The 20774-nt window shown below is 46.8% G+C and overlaps 1 protein-coding gene across 1 annotated transcript in view; it reads right to left on the reverse strand.

Annotated features, from left to right (window-relative positions):
• The window catches only part of LOC122894687 (NT-3 growth factor receptor-like), a 71622-nt gene that overhangs the window by 39936 nt on the left and 10912 nt on the right, over positions 1–20774 (reverse strand). Inside the window, exons 5-6 of the mRNA XM_044232425.1 lie at positions 11993–12165; positions 8700–8943 (exon numbers count right to left, since the gene is read on the reverse strand). Coding sequence (XP_044088360.1) covers positions 8700–8943; positions 11993–12165 — 417 coding nt within the window. The remainder of the gene's footprint in view (positions 1–8699; positions 8944–11992; positions 12166–20774) is intronic.

A 20774-nucleotide genomic window follows, 5' to 3' on the forward strand; every position in this document is an offset into this window, starting at 1 on the left:
AACCATCAATGTTTCTGAAGATGAAACTACAGAATATCCATCAAACTCTCCACCAAGTTTCCATGAAGTGAGAGAGAACAATGCTACTGGTGTGGTTAGCACCTACGAAGAGATGAGAAACTTCAAAATAATGACAAAGACAGACAGAAAGTGCCTACATTATACACGGTAAACTCAGGTCCATTTATTTCCCATCAGTGGACATGGCAGGGACTAAACATAGGCTTCCTGCCTCTGGTCCTGCATTCTAGCCACCATGTGAGTTACAGGTTGCCAAGACCCCCATGAACAAAGATGGGACTAGCATTCCTAAGCCCCTATGCAGAGATGCCCAAAATAAGTTTTCTACTTCATTGTTTACACCTCAACTTCCTGATCATCGTGTCCTTTCCAAGTCATCTGTACGCCAGATTCCATGGCTCAGAACACCAGACCCCACCTTACATCAACATCTGAACTTTGCAATTTGCCATAGTTGCAGACTGTAGTGCAGATAGCCACAGCACCACCAGAACGTCGGGATAAAGTATAATTTGGTCGAGGACGTTTAGAGGTCTAGAAGTACTGAGATGGACAGAAGAACCCAGGTAATTCCCATCACCGAGAAAACATCAAGAAAGTCTGCCCAGCAATTCTTGTGCCCGCAGGGCTGAGTTTTGTCCAGTTGACCTAAGTATCCCAAAGAGGAAGAAGAGGGAAGGGAAGAAAGCAAATTTCAGTCACTAAAGTAGATCCAGATATTGTGGGGAGAGTCTATTTTAAAACTGGAGGTTGTTCTCTTGTTTCATCAGGAGGGGGAAAGGGAGTTGGGATATTGAACAACTCTGGGCCGGGACAAAGCAATAATAGAGAGGACAATGAGAGGACATTGGCTTTATTCTTGTACCTGTCTCCCTTCTATTCTAAAGAAACCAATCCTCTGGTTCAGTTCTCATTACCCCTAGAACTTAGTCCCATAGAAGGTAAAATCTAAGAGAGACCATAAAACCGGGATCCAAACGTCAGATTTTACAGATGGAAGTAGAGCCTTTAACTGGGCACAGAGCTGGCCTAGAGACCAAGATATCCTATACAGCAGTCCTGTCCCTCAACATACTTGGGGTTCCAAAATGTCTGATATTATTTGGATAATTAGCATGCAAATGCATTAGCTTCAATCAAGGAAATAAGGTTGTAATACCTATAATTAGCATAAATCTATCCTCCACAACTTCCTCCGTGTTTATTCCCTCTGCAGCTTTGTGCAGCTTAGTGGGTCTTAGCATTGACATTATTTTTCAGAATTCACTCCGGATGTGTGTGCTGTGGCACCAAGTCCTAGAGCAGCCATTCTGGCAACTAAAGCTCTGAGCATGCCCAGATGTGGCCACGTCTCTCCGCCAGCATGGGGCACCCTCTCCCAAGGCGTAAGGAAAGAACACATACACAGTTTAGGGACTGGGAATCTGAGGAGTCCCAAGCCTCCCCTTAGCCTCCTAAGCTGAGCTGTCTGCTTAGGCCTGTCTGCTTACTCTCTAAAGATAGTGCCCAACTGACCGCACAGCTTCGAAGGATTCCTTTAAGACTCTCAAGTCACAAGTGCTCACCAAATAGGATTCCTTACAATCCACCTACCCCTCTTCCACAACACAGGGAAGTCTGGAGCTCTGGGGCCTCTGAAAGGTGAATTGCCCTTGGGCAAAGGGGAGGAAAGGAGAGACTATAATAAGGCAGTGGACCCCCCCCAACCCCTACTCCCCGCCCCAACCGCTTCAACCATAAAAGTCCTATTATCTTTAAGGAACAATGTGGCTAAGGGCAGTGTGGTTTTCTGGAATGGGTTCTGGGACATTAAAAAGAGCATTGGGGGAAAATTGATAAAATCCAAACAAAGTCTGGTTTCGTTAATAATTTGTACTGATGTAAATTTTTTTTTAGCTTTGACAAAGGCACCGTGGCCAACAGTAGGAGGAGGTGCATGTGGGAACTGTCTTTACCATCTCTGCAACTTTTCTGGAAATCTAAAATTACTCCAAATGAAATCACATTTATATAAAATAAGAGATGGGACCGTCCCATTCTTTAGGAATGGAATATAAGCCTCCCCCCATTGTTCTCCTCCAGATAAAGAGAAATATGGGTAACAAATTATTAGGATACCCAACAAACAGGAGGGGACTGACTGGTCAGGCCCAGTAACTGGGCTCTGGCCAGTGGACAGCCTGCTGGAGACCCTCATCTTCTGATAGTGAGAATTACTTTTCCTGCCATGGTGCCTGGGTCTACAAAGGAAAACCTAATGGCTGAAACCTGAGAGACAAGTCTGGTTAAGCCCTCTCCAGACTGGGTCAGCATCCCTCAAGGACCAGTAGGCCCAGCTACCAATCCGCTCCCAGGCAGTTAAGCAGGGGATCAGGTCTCCCTACTCTTAACATTGGAGGAAGGAATTTAAGACTGATAGCTACTTGCCCAGGTGGGGGGAATGAACAAAGTTGTGAGAGACCCTTCCTTTTAACGCTGCTTCAGATTTCCAGCTGGAGGAACACCTACTCAAGTAACAATCTAATAGCTCTCTAGCCTGAATCCCACCCCTTGGGAAGGACAACTCTTCTGATTGGTGGGGGCCAGCATGCAAGCCACACTCTTTCCCCTTCTGATGGGCATCTGCCTATCTACAGAGAACAGAAAGGAGCCAAAAGAGTTCTGCCCTAGTAGGGCAAAGTGTACAATATTCCCAGGCTGCCATGAGTGGGCAGAAAGCCTAGTCTGGGAATTCAATATGAGGGAGCTCATAGTTGTTGCTCAGCAAGGCCACCAACAGCAACTGTTCTAGCACTATACAAGTACACATTATAATCTCCAACTGTCTGGGTTCTCTGTCTCCAAGGGCGTAGGACTCAGAATCTGAGCAGGGAGGAAGGGAGCTGGTTACTGCTAGAGCCTCCCAAAACCCCAACAAAGAGTGAGGGGTATTGGTGGCTTCATGTAGTCCTGAAAATCAGTTAACTTAAATCACCATCGCTAGCTTTTTAAGGTAAAAGTAAGTTAGAGTTATTTTATAGCTCTGGTTCTCCTCAACACACTGCCAGCGACTTGGTTTCCATCTAAGGGCCTCTCCACTTGAGACCAAAAACTAATTAATTATTCAACAAAACTTTGAGAATGTATTTTCTTTTCTATTAACTTGGACACCCTTTGATTTTAGAACATTCCCTCTTTCCCCACCCAGTCAACTGAATTTGTTTTCTTGTTGGTGTGCCTTTTTTTTGCTTTCCAGGGAGATGTACAAAGGCACCAAGATGGCAGGCAGGGCCAAGCTCCCCCATTGCTTACACATGTCATGTGACACCTGGACTTTGCAAGGAGAGGATAAAAGGGACATCTCAGGATTATCACCTCCATCTTCAGGATGGAAATAACAGTAGAAAGTAAGGATATCTTGTCCTGACTTTCCTGATAAATCATCAGACATGGGATGCTATGCCATGAAATGTTGGAAGAGAAAGGAGTTTTCCCTCACCCATAATGGGACAGAAGATACCAGCTGCTCACTACAACCCCTGTTCTTCTCTTCTACCTGAGGCCACAGCTACACTCCACTTCTCAGGCTCCTTTACAAATGCTGAGACCATGCATGTGTTTGGATTCTTGCCATGAGAAGTGACAGGACCCATTTTCAGGTCGGGCCCATTAACCACATGCATTCCTTCATGCCCATTTCCTCTCCCAGTGGTGGAATGGGGACAGAGGCCTAGGTTGACCAAGGACATCACACAAAGAAGAGGGTAGAGCTACATCAGCCAGAATGACTACATGGAGGAGGGGTTATTTCTCTAACAAGTTCACCTGCTCATACTGTTCTATGACCTAGAAATAGGCTTCTATTTGTGTTGGAACCATTATATATATTTTTGCATCTACTTGTTATAGCAGTTGGCCTACCTTACCTAATGCACTTAGGTAAACCTTATTCAAATGCCCATTTTGGAATTGGGAAGACATTTGTATTTTTGCTCCAATTACAGCTAAGAGTAATTAATATTCATTTAACATTAATCATCTTAAGGGGTTATTTATTAACTCTTAATCCTCATAGTAAAGGCATATGATCGTGACTAGTAGTCCCATTTTACAGTTGGGGGCACTGAAAGGATAAATAACTTGCCCAAGGTCACATAGCCAGGGATGATAGAAGCTGAGAAGCAAACCCAGATAGCATGGGTCAAAGAGATGACAATTGTCATCACTGCCATGGAGTCAACATGACATCCATAAAATCAAATATTCTACCAGTCAAATCAGTTTATTGTAAATAGTTCCCACATCCTAAGGGGTTACTGTTGTCATCCTCCCCAGGGGTTTCTAGATACCCTGATCTGGCATCTCCAGCTTAGAACTCAGAACTTGTAATCAGCTGCCTGACCTGCCTTATGTCCCCCAGACGTGTGTCTGCCTGGATTTCGGCATACTGAAATGGTACGGTATGGCTCTATCCCCTACCAAGACTTGGCTCTGGCTTCGAGTCATCCTTGACTCCGACCACCACTCACCTGCCTCCTCTAGACATTGTTCCCAGATACCGATTCTACTTGCTTAGATAATGGATTCCCCACAACAGCTGCAAAGACTTGCTTCACTTAGGTTGGCCTCTGCCTGTCCAGGCTCCTCTTGGTCTGGCCTAATCTACATCTTGCCTAAATCTGAACTCCCCTTCTGACTTTGCCCATTCATTCATATTTTTATCAGGCGTCTACAATGCTAGGCACTGTGCTAGGCACGGAGCATACAGGATGAGCAGGAAGGCATGCTCCTGGTCCTCTGGGTGAGAAGGATCAGGGCACTGGGCCCTCCGATTCTGTTCTTCCCATAGCTCGGCATATGGCCTTCCCGCCCAATAAACCCTAACCTCCGCCTCTGCAGAACATTCAGAACTTTCTTTGATTCCAGATTTGACCTCTACTTTCTTAGTGTTGTGCGATGGTCTCAGAAAGATATGATGGTACCAAAAATCCACAATTGTCCCTGCCAGTTTAAAGGCAATCTCAGAAGTGTTGAGGGGGTAACCCACGGGAGGAAAAGGTATTGGCCACTCGGCATAGTTTTTTGTTTTTGTTTTGTTTTGTTTTAAGATTTTATTTATTTATTTGACAGAAAGAGAGACAGTGAGAGAGGGAACACAAGCAGGGGGAGTGGGAGAGGGAAAAGTAGGCTTCCTGCCCTTCAGGGAGCCTGATTCGAGGCTTGATCCCAGTACCCTGAGATCATGACCTGAGCCGAAGGTAGTTGCTTACAACTGAGCCACCCAGGAGCCCCTGGGCATAGTCTTAAGAAAAGAGGACAAAGGACTTGGCACTCCAGTGCAGAAATGTTTGTTTTCGCTTTCTACATATGTCACAGAAAATTAGACAGTTCACCTTTGTAAATCATTTGCATATCATTCATATATGAGCCAGATGGCACCTCTTTAAGAAATTAAAAATAAAAAAGAAAGCATATAAGGAGGAACTTAGCTCCTTCTCTCTTCCTGCTTTTGTATACACACCTTGGACTCTGCACTGGGCAGATGAACACTCATGAGTGCACGTGTACACACACACACACACACACACACAAACACACGGCCCCGGATTATCTGCATTTAACTGAATCAGGCACCAGGAACTCCCCACAAACTCCTAGGCTCAACGGATTTCAGTAACCTACAGTAGCAAATCTGTCCCAGATGTCAGCTTGCCGAGAGAATCCTTCAGTGCTCCTGTTAGACAATAAATCACTGCCTTCCCCCAGAGCCTCAGCTGGTGTACCAAACAAAAAAATGTTTCATAAATCACCTGAACATGAACGTCACTGTAAGATCATGAGGACCATATAAACACTGACCAGAAGCACAAACAAGTGCTGACGACCCAGTCTCTCTATTTAAGTTCAAACCTTGGGAGGGAAAGTCTCAGAAGGTGGTCAACTTAAAGACCCTATTCCTTGGGGGGTAGCCGCATGATCCCAGTTTATCTTCCAGTGATCAGGAGGTCCTTCTCCCTGACCCAAGAATGACATCTGGAAATCATATCATCCCTGTGGTTCTCCTGCCTTGGGTATGAAGGAAACCACAGTTTACCGAGCAAAGCGATGTATTCCAGGCTCTTTACACAAAGTAACTTGTTTAACATCAAGATAACTCTGCCAAGAGACTATGTTTGTCCTCCTTTTTTAAATGGGAAAACTAAAGAGAGGTTAGGGGAAGTGCATTGGGGGTCCCCAGGCCGCTGATGGTGGTGTGAGGTAAGATTAGGTCCTGATGCAGAACGGCTTTGTCACTCTGATGTCTTCCAATGTGGATAACAAGACTTTGGAGTTCGTTACTGATGTGACCTCTGGCAAACCTCCTTCTGCCCTTTGTTTTGCAGAGGGGGAGGGAGGGGGAGCTGTGCATACATTAGGACATCACGAGCAACTGAACATGAGGATATGACACACGTTACCCTTGGAACATGGAAAGTACAATATCTACCCACCATCAGTAGGATAGGCAGTTTCCCACTGCTTTTACTACAATAGCTCTTTTTAATTTCATATTCCTTGGGACCAAAGACACACATTTTCAAGCCAGTCGGCCTCCTCTTACACCCGGCATAGAACTCATGAAAAAGGAATTGCAGATGCCTGAACAGTGGACCATTTCCACATTGCCCTCCCTTCCTCGAGTTCCAATCCTCCAATCCAGCCCTGGAGCCCTGGAGCCCACAGAAACAAGATAGATTCACCCCCTTGTTGCTGTCCGGGGAGTAAAGAGCATCCGTTCCCAGCTGTTAAAGCCAGGGCAAAGCAGTATCACTGGATAACTGGTAGATGTGATTTTTTGACTCTTTTGAGTCAGAATCAAGAAACGTGAAGGACACTCCTTGAAGTAAGTTTGAGAGCTGAGTGTGCACACATTGTGGCCAGACACCGCTTCCCGAGACCGTGGTAAAGCCAGTGGAGAACAGATTGGCATAATCACATATCTGCCACATGCAGAAAAATGATAATCCCTTCCTTGTTTTTATTAACACCAACATAAATCTGAGCTCAGCGTGAAAGGCCAGCAAACCCCATTATGGAGGGCACAAAGGCAATTAAAGGGTGCCAACTCCAGCTAGACTTAAAAAATCTACAGCCTGCGGGCCCCTAGTAACCACACCAATGCCTCTCTTGGAAATGAGTGACAAAATTCGTCTAGACTCTGCATTGATGTTTCCTGGCAGGTCTGCTCTGGCCATCCATCTGTGGTGACGACTGCATCGTGCTCCCTTTTCCGTATCTGGGATGTTGGACAGGGTGGGTGGCTTGAACAACTGCTGAGCTTGCTCGGACATACTACCTCCCCTGCTGTTCAGTCTACTTGGCATCATATTGCCTCACGATAGTACATCATCTGCCATCCTTTGGTTGTACCATGCACAAATCATTTTCTAGTCACAATGAGCATTTCTCAAATATTTCATTTTTCTTCAGGCTATGGCTAAAATGAACTGTCTTGAGCGACCAGTTCTAATGTCTGGGCAATGTTGTTTAGGCAATGCCATCAGAAGCATCCAGACAGAAGAGATCTGCACATGCTAACCCCAAACTCCCAGCCTCATAGTCCACCATGCTTAGGCCAACAGGACGATGGTATCTGGGCTCTTTGACTCACAATATGATCATTCATTCCCTACAAAGAAGACAAAACCAATGCCTTCCATGCTTCTTGACCTCCAGAACTCTGCCCCACCCTCTTCCTATACCACCTACCCAAACTCCTCACCTATTCAACGTCCCCGAGGTAAATATTACATATTTCTTGAGGCATGTTCCTTCCAATCAGTTTGCAAAGGTAATGCCATCTCTGTATTTTTAGCTGCTCCCATATTTTCCTCTTTTCCAGCAAACAACACTCATGCCCACTTATCTTTTCCCTGGCAATAATAACACTGTCAAAACCACTCAATAATCCACTGGAAGGGGTCTGCCAAAGACTAAGGGAACAAATAATCCTGGGAGCAAAGTAAAATATGTCTTAATGTAAAGTGGGCCACTGTATAGAAGTAAAATTGAATGTGATGCCTCCTATCACAATCAGAAAGCTTTTTCTAAGGCCAAACTCCAACTCTCTCCAAAGTTGGCAACAATAACAGGCTTTCTTATTTTACCTTTCCTAAATCATTCAGGTGATTCTGCTCAGCGGGACATTAATAATTTTTGTTAATTTACTGTGAGTTCTGGCTTCTCATCAAGCTCTACTTTTGAAGACAAGATAAGCCTACATGGTCACCAGATGATTTCAGAGAACAAAGTGTGTTGTGGACAGGGCTGGATCAGGGACTGAGTTGGAAGGTGTGAAAACATAGCACCAAGTTGAGCTTGACTTTGTGTGTGTTTGGGCATACGCATGTGCATGTACGTATGAGTTTGTTTGCATGAAGAATGAGTATTGATGTAAGAACAAAATGCATATGCCCTTGCAATCTAAGAATACTGGCAAGCTGAATGTCTAAGAGGAAAGGAGGCATGAGCTATCGAGAGGATAATAAACAGGTAGGTCAAGATGTAGGAGTGGCCAAAGGATAACCATCACGTGTATGTCTGGGCATGGGTGCATATGTGTGTTCTCTGGAGTGACAGGGTTAATGGACAATGACAAAGACATGTGAGCAAGGTGTTAGCTCTGCTGCTGAGTCCTGCAGCTGGAAAAGTCATCTTACCCTGTAGTAATCAGTGCTGTAGACATCTCTGGACATGCCGAAGTCCCCGATCTTCACCAGCAGATTGGCTCCAACCAGGCAGTTCCTGGTGGCCAGGTCCCGGTGTACGAAGTGCTGGGAGGCCAGGTACACCATGCCTGAGGCGATCTGACTGGCGATGTGGAGCATTTGGGAGAGCCCCAGCTCACCTTTCGCCTGGCGTGGCTGCCCATCCACAAGGATCATAGCATCTGGCCCATGGGCCCTGTGGGGGTGGGAGAGAAGACAAGGGACAGGGGGAATTCAGGAGATCAAGGGAAACAGCCTTCTTGATTCCCTATTCCCTGGAATAGCTCACAGAAATGCATAAAATCTCTCTTAGCCTACTTATTGCCTATTTCTATCTATCTAATATTACATTATGTGAGGGTGCCTATGGGCACAACACTATAACCAGATTCCCAACTAAAATGATGCAGATATAGTCTAATGCACCAGGAAACAAACCCACTCTTTTAAATATTTTAAGGCTCTGAAGGAGTTTCCCCAGCTCTAGATATCCACTATAGAATCGTTAATAAAACAATTAACTCTTCTGGAGTCCCTACTCTTCCAAGCCCTGCTCTAAAGCTCTCCAATCTATTAATTCACTTAATGCTCCCACTCCAATTTTGAGTTAAAGAAACAGAGGCCTAAAATGTTCAGATCACCTGGCCAAAGTCACAGGAGTGCTGCAATGGCCCAATGGGTAATCCGGAGGCCAAATGAAACCAGACCTGTGGCTCTAGAAAGCTTTAAAATCTAAGGAGCATCAGCAACTGGGATGAACCGATTCCTCGGCCCTGCCCCCTGATTCTGATTGGCTGCGTGAACTCGATCATTTGCATTTCTGACAAACTCCCAGTACTAATGCTGGGGGGGGGGAGCAGTTCGCACTGTAGGTAGCAGGAGCCTTGAGTTCACATTCCTACCCTGCCCACCACACTGCTTAGGACTGGATAACTTTTGTTAGTAACAGGGCCCAATGGAGAGAACTTTCGGATCTGGGAAGCCAAGGCCTTGTGAAGCCCCAGTTTCCCCTCCATCCCAAATCAAGGCCCCAGATTTGTTATCCTAACGCCTTGTCTTGTCATATCGGTCACTTTTAGTATTCACTCTTTTTTCTCCAGAAAGCCCAATGAGCCGTAACCACACCCAGAGCCTTTATTTATGAAGTTGTGGACCAAGGAGCCCTGGTGTACAGCGAGGCCTCGGCCTGTTTTACTGCTTCTCCAATTTCCACTGAAAGGATCGTTAAATATGAACACATTCATTTTATTGTCTCCTCTGGGTTCTGCCTACTTCATCCTCCAAAGGAGAGCTACCACGTCCACCCGCAAGGAAGGAGCATCAGCAGGAAAGCCCGGGGGTTCAGGTCACCAGGAGAGGACGCTACCACCTGCCCCTAAGAGCCACCAATGAGCTTCTCTACTCTTCTCCTCCCTCTTCCCTTACATTGAGCATAACAGTGGCACCCAGAGCTCTCCGCAGGCCTGTCTGTGACACTTGGGGCTAAAGGCACTGCTGATCTATGGTGTGGGATTCCTGGGAAATGGAACACATCCCTTGGACCATCCCAGGGGGAAGCAAGCACAGCACAAAGATCTTGAATACTTAGAAAGGGCATTGCCTGTATTAGTAACTGTCCTGGTTTACAGTCCTGATAAAATACTAATTGTAATAATTTAATAGTAGCTATCATCAACTGAATACCCAGCTACATGGAAAAGTCATTTAGGTATTAGACAAATATAATCACTTAGTACTCATGGTAGGAAACCTGTGGAGTGGTTATTATTAGTCTTGTTTTCTAGAGAAGAGAATTACGGTTTAATAACTTGCTCCAGGTTACATCACTGAGATGTGACAAATTCAGGACGTGAACCCAAGTCTGTCTGATGACAAGGACTGAATTCTCCAAGAAAGGAATAAATTTCATTGTGAAAACCCAAGTTCAGGGGGTTCAAAACGTCCTACGGATATTTTCCATTCCTCAGGGGCCATTTTTGTAAACCCAGCTCATAAGAAGAGTTCATTATCTGCCACTAGCCCTTTCTAGGCCCCCTCAAAACCACGGCATGAGAGTCAATGTCTCACTTGAAGGAGATGCTCCCCAAGTTTTGGCCAATGGGATAGCATGTTCCATTGCCTCCACGGGAGCTCTGAAGATGTCATTATCAGTGATGAGATACATGGATATCAAATGAATCCTAAGTGTCAAGGTCCTGATTAATCCATCTGCTTTCTAGGACCTGAACTCCACACACCTCACACACAGCCACCCCCTCCACATCTGGGCACTACTTGGAAGTGGCAGATGTGGGAGGCAGAAAGTGTGAACTCTGCTCTAGTGGTAAGAAGCTTTCTTCACTGGGGAAGGCTGTCTTCCCCCACTGCCCTGCCACTCCATCCAGAATGTTCTGGCTGAGGTTCCAGCCTCTTACTAGCTCCATCAAGAGCATTTTGAAACCCAGGCTGACCTTGAGCCAGGTTTGAGGAAACCCCCTTACAACATATCTAATCTTTCTAGAACAGTGCTATCCAATTGAACTTTTTATTGATGGAGATATTCTACGCCACGCTGCCCAGTAATGTAGCCACTAGCCCCAGGGGACTACTGAGTACTTGAAATGCGGCTAGTGTGACCAAGGAACTGAATTTTTAAATTTGATTTAAGTCATGTAAATTTAAATTCAAATATCCATAGGTAGCTACAGCAGTGGACAGCATGGTTATAAATTTATCCGAAGAAAATCTGCTCTTCTTTCTCAACCATTTCTGTCTTCTGATGAATTTGCAAACTTGTACTTCCTTATTCATCCTAAGAAAAGTCTCCAGCACGAAGGTTTCCAGCAGACCTTAGCTCCATTTTGCAACACTTAGAAACGTAAGGCGCCAAGAGAGACAACCGTTCAGACTGTCAAGAGGAAAGGGGGCTCTAGAATCTTGGAGTTGAGTTACAGGGTGCCAGGCCCTTTGGGCTCCCTCCTTAGACTCTTCCAGACCCTGCTCTTATGGTCTATCCACCTTGTGGTCAGGAAGAAAATGCTCCCTTGTCATAGCATCCTTAATATTTCCCCCTAGAAATCAGTGATATAGGCCAGCAGAAGCTCACTGCTCGGGAACTGATAGGAAAGATGGAAAGATTGCTTCTCATTTTTAATCCCTAGACTTAGTGTTCAGAGGGCCTGTTTGACTTCTGGCTCCAGGAGAACTGCAGGGGTTCAGTAGGGACTGGCTGTGGGGTTAGGGGTGGAGGCAGCAGTCTTGTTTACCTAAGGAACTTGTTCAGGTCTCCATGCTTCATGTACTCAAAGACCATGATGAGTGGGTCCCCATCACCACACACCCCGTAGAACTTGACAATGTGTTCGTGCTGCAGGTTGGTGAGCAGCTCAGCCTCCCTCTGGAAATCCTTCCGGGCAGCCAGGGTGGGATCCTTCAGAGCCTGGAAACAATGCAGGACATGGGTTTTAGCAACCAGAGGGCAAGGGCCTGTCTGCTCCCCTCCTGGGAATAAACTTGCCCATGATAAAGGCTGTTGGTTCCCAACCAGTCAGATTGCGATCAGGGCTTAAAGGCCATGAGGTGACGTCACAACAGCCAGGCCCGATTCCTTCCTTCCTCAGTCATTCATCCTTGCAGAAACAGAAGCCGACTCCCTGACCGCACCTCCCATCCACTGGTCAGTGATCTCCGTACATGGTCACCTCAGAGCCCTTTGCTCCTGGAGAGTTTGCGTACATGGTGGAGGGAGCAGGAGGCTGTGCATGTGGAAGGCCTGACCAAGGCCCCTTCCCCTAAGCTCTTCTTGAAGAAATGGTCCCGCAGCTAAAACTAACCGTAGAAAAACCACCATCCCATTGGTTTAACTTTGTAAATGAGCCTATGCCCAGAGCCTACCAGAAACCAGACATAATACAACCTCCTTGCCTTTTCTATTCCCTGATTTTAGATTGTGAAGGAGTGTATGTTTGCAGAGAAACATCAACATGCTGGCTTCTAGAAGGTGTCTGTGGCTTCTTAGTGGGAAACTGAAGGAGGCGCTGGGATTGGGGGGGTGGGGTGGGGAGCGGTGACTGCAACTGTGGGAATGGCAGTGAACCAGCAGCAGCTTCAGGATCCCCCCAGAACCAGGACGGGGTCAAGTCCTGCGAAATCCCAGGGCAGGATGGGCAGGTGGGCATCTCGCGGTCACTAAAATGCCACAGCATAACCCCTGTGGGGTGGGAGAGCCCAGGGTGAATGGAAGACCTCAGACTGGGGTCCGGGAAGACAAATGGAAGAGCACGAGTCAGGATGGGTGTCAGGTGTGAGTGCGGGCGCTCGAGCACCAGAAGGCGACAGTGAGACCGAAGTAGAAGGTTCAGAGCCCTTCTGAGCCACAGGGATGCAGCTGGGCCGGCAACAAGGAGGATGAGCAGTAAAGGCGGGGGTGGGAGGCTCTCTTCCTGCAGAAGGAGTCTGGACAGGGGTGCGCACACATTTCAGGCTTCCCTCCCTTCCCTGCAAGCTCAGAAGGCAAACGGGGCCAAACAGCCACTTGCTCCCACCAACAGAGTTTCGTCCCCTCCCCAGACACAACACCAGGCCATGAGGGAGGGAGTGTGAAGTTTGCACGGTATTTTCAGATTCGTGAACATCTAGACAGGCATGAGATTGGTTTGCATCCTCTCTGCCAAACATCTGGTCTTTTTGGTGATTGAGGCAGACCGACGTTCCCCGTAGATCATGTTACTTCTGAAAGGCCACGGCCAGCCAGGGTCTTTCGGTCGCCTTGGCCACGTCCATTAACCGGAATCCACAGGGCTGCCTTGCCGGCAGAGTTGTGCATAGGCAAAAATCCTTTCTGGTAAAGCCCATCAGACTTCCATCAGTCACCAGCACACATTACAGATGATGCCCTTTGAGCACGAAAAGGGCCTTAAATATCACCAGCTTCCTTCCACCTGCTCACTTCTGGAGCTGGAGAAACTGAGGCCCAGCCCCGTCTGGGAGGCAGCACGCATTCGCACGTCTCAAATGACAGAAGCGTATCATTAAACCGGACCTCAGCCATCTCCGGGACCCCCAGGGTCCGTGCCAGTGCCTCTAGGGCCATGGTCTCTTAGCCAGAAATCAAATCCACTCCGATTTCGACCAGCACCACTGGTCATTCTTCTCAAACTCTGGAGCTTTCACCGAAAATGTGTTTGATGAAATGATTCTACCGTTGACAGAAATGTTGGGGTTTATCTAATGCAGCTTTCCCACCTCACAGGTGAGGAAGCCGAGGTCCAGAATGGGGGACTGACTTGCCAAAGACCATGCAAGGAGCCACAGCTTGGATCTGGAGCCCGGGGACACGTTCCCGGCCAGCATATCAGCTTGAATTAATTTACCAGATGAATCGGCCACTAGGCTTGTCCCCGTAGGGGGCACAGATGTGAAAGGGCGGTGTGAAAGGGCAGAGGACAGGGCCACCAGGCAGGACACACTGCTGCTGGCAGAGAGGCCGGGCCCGACGAGGATGCTGGGCAGGTAGGGCTGGTGAAGACCGGAAGGGCGGTGGGCAGTCCAGCCCGCGGCTGACTTTGCGGCTCTGATCTCGTGGGTTCCGCACATCGGCTCTGGCTGCCTTCTCAGGGAAGCTGCTAAGAAAGGAGCGCGCCACTGTGGGTCCACGTCCAGCCAGAGCAATGATATTTGCCAAGGCTTCTTGCTATGCGGGGAAGAAGGCAGAGTCATGGTGAAAGGGGTCCTCCCTGTGACCCAACTCCTGAGCCGTGTGGCCTGGGCCGTGGGTAGAGGATGACCGCCTGTGATTTACTTATTTCCATGAAGAATAAGGCGGGGGCGGGGAAGAGGAACCCAGCATGGGTGGGACGGAACACTACTAAGATTTATGGCAATGCTGGATTTATGGGAGGGAAAAGTAGATCAAATTTGGGGCGAGCCAAATGGCCTCACTCCATCTCTGTAAATCTTCTCTCTCGCACTGTCTGGACGCTGATGGCAGTCATGGGATTTTTGTTCTCAGCTCCCGGGCAGTGCCAACCAGTGTCCCCAAGCCTGGCACTCCACACTGCCAGGCAGGTAGGGGTTCCTCATTTGGGAGATGGGGCACAAAGCGACAGCTGTCCCCCAGTCTCTCCACAGCCCTTGTCCACTGCCAGCTCCCTCTCTGCCTTCGCCCTGGGTTTTCCAGCTCCCGGGTCCAACTTGAGGTTTCCATGTAATTGGCAAAGGGTCAGTGCGGCATCAGGGGGCCAGGGCTGCAGGGGGCCCCAATGCCCAGGGACTGATGCAACCGGGACAGAGGTGACAGGAGGAGACTAATGAGGAGGAAACTCAGCCCAGTGGCTCTCCTGCCCTTCTCCGTGGTGTCCACACTCAACCCCTTCTTCGGGGCTGGGAAACTTCAAAGTGGATCGCCAGTCGGGGGCAGCAGGAGCACACCAGGGGGCAGAACCGGGTCTCACCACGGCTGCCAACTGTCGTTGCAGGGAGCCAGGTCTCGCCAGAGGGTCTCTGAAACCAAGGAGGCTCCCATCGGTCCTCTGAGCAGTATCCAGAGATCAAAGAGGTCTGGAATTTAGCCCGTGCCTCATCTCCTTTCTTTTCCCCCCAAGTTTGAGGACAATTGTGCTTTCTGATCTTCCCCTCCATGTGGATCATATCTCATGCCCACCCCAGCCCTGGTTTTCCATGGGTCCGTTTGGTTAGATAGAAGGGAAGCAGTCCAGATGGCAAGAGCATTTGAATTTCTTGGGGCGCCTGGGTGGCTCAGCACCGACTCCTGATTTCAGCTCAGGTCATGATCTCAGGGTCGTGAGATCAAGCCCCTCAATGGGCTTCACCCTGAGCAAGAGCCTGCATAAGGTTCTCTCTCTCCCTCCCTCTCTGCCCCACCCCTGCTTCCCCTCTCTCTCTCTCTCTCAAAGGGAAAAAAAAAAAAAAACAGTTTCAAAGTGTTTGGTTTCAGATTTCATTAGTGTACTGAAACTCATTTAATACGTGCAGAGAGACACACGTTCCTAAATGTTCAAACTTTTATATATTCAAACACACACACACACACACACACACATCAATCTACACTTTATAAGTATAAAAATCATCTCTCTCCTTTTCTCTCAAAACCCACTGTCCCTTCTCTTTGTTGACATTCCCAAATGATCTTATGAGAGAGGAAGCTGGATAAGTCATCACAAGCACAGGTGCCCTTCTCGCATCTGGCTTCCTGGCATGCAACTGGCCCTTGGTTTCTCACTGTTTTTAGGATAAAGTCCAAACCCCTTAACACAGTCATGGGTTCTAAATGTCAGGTCTCCCCATCTCTCTCTACCTTCCTTCTTCCATGCCCTTCCTCTCCCTCACTCATTACACTTTGGTCTCATTGGCCTTTCTGTCCTTGATACCCACCAAACTTTTACCTGCCTCAGGCCCTTTGCACATGCATTCTTTTGGCCAGAAAAAAACCTCTCCACTAAGTTATATCCACATAACTGGCCAAATTAATTGGTACTGTCTGTTACCTCTCAGGAACACCCTGACTGAAACCCATTATGCCTTGAATATTCACTGCTAGTTGGATAACCAGACAGATATCTTTGTCCCAGAGGGGAGCTTGCCAAGGGTCAGCTGTGATTGTTTCCCAAAATCATTTATGATCCATCTGTTAATGTCATTGCTTAATGTAATGAAACATCACAGAAACCAATGAAATATGAGTACAAAGAGTTGGCTGGTTTTCTTTCTTTCTTTCTTTCTTTTTAAAGATCTGAGTAATTTTGGGGACAGTCTTGGAAGCTCACTCAGTTAAGAGTCTGATTCTTGATTTCAGCTCAGGTCATGATCTTGAGGTCATGAAGTCAAGCCCTAACTTGGACTCCGTGCTCAGTGAGGAGTTTGCTTAAGGTTCTCTCTGTCCCTCTCCCTCTGCCCCTCCCCCATAATCTGTACTCACTTGCGTTTTCTCCCTCAAAAAAAAAATACCATATTTTTTTAAAGATTTTTTTTTTTTAATGTGACAGAGGAGGCAAGAGAACACAAGCAGAGGGAGCAACAGAGGGAGAGGGAGAAGCAGACTCCCTACTGAGAAGGCAGCCCCCCACGGGACTTGATTCCAGAAACCTGAGATCATGACCTAAGCCAAAGGAAGACTCTTAATGACTGAGGCACCCAGGCACCCCAAGTTGCCTATTTTTATGGAACTTAAGGTGAAGCCTTTATTTTTTAATTTTTTAAAAAGATTTTATTTATTTGACAGAGAGAGACACAGCGAGAGAGGGAACACAAGCAGGGGGAGTGGGAGAGGGAGAAGCAGGCTTCCCACCAAGCAGGGAGCCCAATGCAGTAAAGACTCTGGAATGACCTGCTAAAGGTCAGTGGTTAGGGGCGCCTGGGTGGCTCAGTGGGTTAAGCCGCTGCTTTCGGCTCAGGTCATGATCTCAGGGTCCTGGGATCGAGTCCCGCATCGGGCTCCCTGCTCAGGGGGGAGCCTGCTTCCTCCTCTCTCTCTCTGCCTGCCTCTCTGCCTATTTGTGATCTCTCTTTGTCAAATAAATTAAAAAAAAAAATTTTAAAAAGTGTTAAGAGGAAAACCTGTTTTTTAAGAAATTGGGAAAATACTAAAAATCTGAGATTCTGCACTCAGATTGTCTCACAAATATTTTCAGTGTCTGTTCCAAGGTAAACTAACTGAAACTAGAAATCATGAACACCCAAAACAAAAACAAAACAACTCTCCAAATGAAAAGGAACTCCAGAGTTGCAGTCCAGACATACTGGAAGAAAGAGAAGGTTAGATCCAAATGTTTAAAATTATCAACAACCACAACATGAATAAAGTTAATTCTATAGGAACAGGCTGATAGAGATGTTAAAATAAGTAAAATTGTTCAAAGACAGTAAAGAAATAATTACTAAAAACAAAACAAAACAAAAACCAAAAAACCAACAAGATGGTATGCAGCCAAAACAGGGAGAAATAAAATTAAGATAACCAAAAAACTATGAACCACTCAGATAGCTTGGAAGTAGATTATACGGTTCATGGAAGTTAAAACAAAAGCCTCCACAGACAGGACAAACCCTACACTAGATAAAACCACAAGAAGAATTCATGACTCAAAGCGATGCTAAGATTCACCCAGAACACAGCCTGGTGAGACAGAGGGAACCGGGAAAGGCAGTGACGAGGGGCTCCTCCCTCCAGGGGCTGCCTGGATCTTAGGTGCTCCCACCACCGATTCGCTGCAGGACCTTGGGCAAATTCCCTGACCTTTCTTTCTGTGCCTCAGTGTCCGCTTCTGTAAAATGGGGATAGTGATGGTGCCTGACACTTAGGGTGGCTTGAGAGGGCAAAATACTAACCCACGCACATTACTGACCGTGGGGCCACAATCGGTGCTCCCCATTAGATGCTGTTGTTATCATCCTGAACATCACCCTCCTCCTCCTCACCTATCCCTTCTGGGCTCTCATGTTCCAGGATCCTGAGATGGAAGCTACATGAGCCTGGGTGTCCCCTTGCCTCCGCCACCCCCAGTGGCTCACTCGGTGCCAGGCACATTGTAAGGGCTCAATAAATACTTGTGGGATGAGTAAATTAAGCATATTTTTAAGAACATGATCAATCGTTGAAAGGAAAATCTTTTACAGCCCTCTGAACTATCACAAAGTAACATTAGTATATCCTCAGTGTAAGGAGACAATAAAACACTGCCAACCTCCATGCCCCCTCTTCCAATATTCCCTCTCTCCCTGCAAAGGTAACCACTACATTGACTTACAGAGGTCACGGGCTTGCTTTTGGAAAACCGTTTTTACTACCTAAGTATAAATCCCTAACCACTAGAGTTCAGTTTTATCTGTTTTTTAAACCTGAAATAAGTGGGATCATGTATATAACCTTATATTATTTTAATTATATATTAGTATATTAATAATTATAATATAATATAGTCAATATAACTATATTATGTTATATATTATAATATATTACATATAACATCATATATATGATGGTGATGATATATATTTATTTATTTATTTATTTCTAGATCGGTCCTTTTTCATTCAACTTGCTGTTTTTGAGATTGTTTATTACATATAGCTATAGATCACTCATTTTCTCAGTTGAATCATTTCTTATTGTATGAGCATACCCCCTTTATTTATCCATGTGGCTACCAATGGACCTTTGGGGCTGTTTCTAGTTTTCGGCTGTTGTAAATAATGCTTTCTGAACATTATTAGACATATCTTTAGATAGCTAGCTAGCTAGGCAATAGGAAGGAAGGAAGAAAGGATCGGAGGGAGGGAAGGAGGGAGGAAAATAGAAGGAAATAAAGGTGTGTGGGTGGGTAGGTGGATGGATGGATGGATGAATGATAGAAAGAAAGACAAATACCTAGTGGAAATAGGTCTAGAAGCAGAAGTGCTAGATCACACAGTTTGATGTTCTAGAAAACCAAACTGGTTTTCAGAATGCGTATACCACTTCACCTTCCCACCGGCGCAGGAGGGACATGCAGCTGCACACCTATTTTTTTTTTTTTAAAGATTTCATTTATTTATTTGACAGAGAGAAATCACAAGTAGACGGAGAGGCAGACGGGGGCGGGGGGAAGCAGGCTCCCTGCTGAGCAGAGAGCCCGATGCAGGGCTCCATCCCACGACCCTGAGATCATGACCTGAGCCGAAGGCAGCGGCTCAACCCACTGAGCCACCCAGGCGCCCCGCACACCTATTTTTGTCAGCACTTGCTATGGTCCCCACGGTTCAGCCATTCTGCTCGGCATTCACTGGTATCTCATTACGGTTTAATATGCATTTTTCTGTTGATGAGTGAACTGGACCCCTCTCTCATTCTCCCAACAGCTACCTGGCTATCGGAGAAGACTGTCTGAGATCTTGGGAACAAGAGTATTCTCTGTCAGATGATTATGTCAAAAGGGCATCACCGATTTTAAAATATGAATCATGTGACTTTTTTTTTTTTAGTTTTATTTATTTATCTGATGGAAAAAGAGATCACAAGTAGGCAGAGAGGCAGGTGGAGAGAGAGGGGGAAGCAGGCTCCCTGCTGAGCAGAGAGCCCGATGCAGGGCTCGATCCCAGGACCCTGAGATCATGACCTGAGCCGAAGGCAGTGACTTAACCCACTGAGCCACCCAGGTGCCCCAGAATCATGTGATCTGAATGCCAGGTTTACAGGACCCACATGTCCAAATTATGCTCTTGTCCTGCTCTCCTCCCTCCATAAGTATTCTCTTGTCCCCCAAGCCAACGGCAAGCATCTTTAGAACAGAGGCTGTGAGGTCTGCTCTGTCTCCCCCATTGCAAAAAAATCTTGCCAATCGATTTAAAACCACAATTTTGGGAAAACCTAACTCTGGGTTACACTTGGATGTGTACTCTGAAAGTCCACAACTACCTGCACCAATATGAGAGCGAACTCGAGAGGAAGGGAGTTGCACAAAGGAGTCAAATCTGAAGAGGACGAGAGAAGCAGAAAACACCATTTCTCGGCCCTTCTCCAGGGGAGATGAGTGTCTTCTCCAGAGGCTGGGTAGATCTCCTGGGCAGCAAATGGTGCACAGCCCCAGGGCACACACCTCCTCTAGGTTCCCAGACTCAAGAAGAGAAGAAAACCCTCTTAAAAGGATGAAAACAGAAACACATTTTTCTGTGTCATCCAATCTGGGTACTGTCCCTTAATGCCCGACTGCTCAGCGAGGAACATTTCCCAAGGTTTGGGGCCATCCTGCTATTTCCTGCTCAATGCACAAAAATGTCCATTTCATTTACCAGTCCCCCGAGGGATGCTGGAATGCCCAGTGGATTTGTGTCACCCTATAAATTAAAAGTTTGAGGGAAGTGCAGACTCTTTGGGGGACAAAATTAGAAATCTTTCCACTTCCCTGGTCCAAGCCGTTTAAAGACATCCTCACTCACTGGACCATCCCGTGTCTATGGAGGCGCGCTGGGCCAGTTTATTTTCAGGCTGCTCAGGGACACAGCTCCAGCCTTCCAAAGCCAGAGGACACCTCACCGACCTCGGAGCAAGGG

Source organism: Neovison vison, chromosome 13, assembly GCF_020171115.1.
Source record: "Neovison vison isolate M4711 chromosome 13, ASM_NN_V1, whole genome shotgun sequence".
In the NCBI taxonomy this organism is placed as follows: Eukaryota; Metazoa; Chordata; class Mammalia; order Carnivora; family Mustelidae; genus Neogale; species Neogale vison.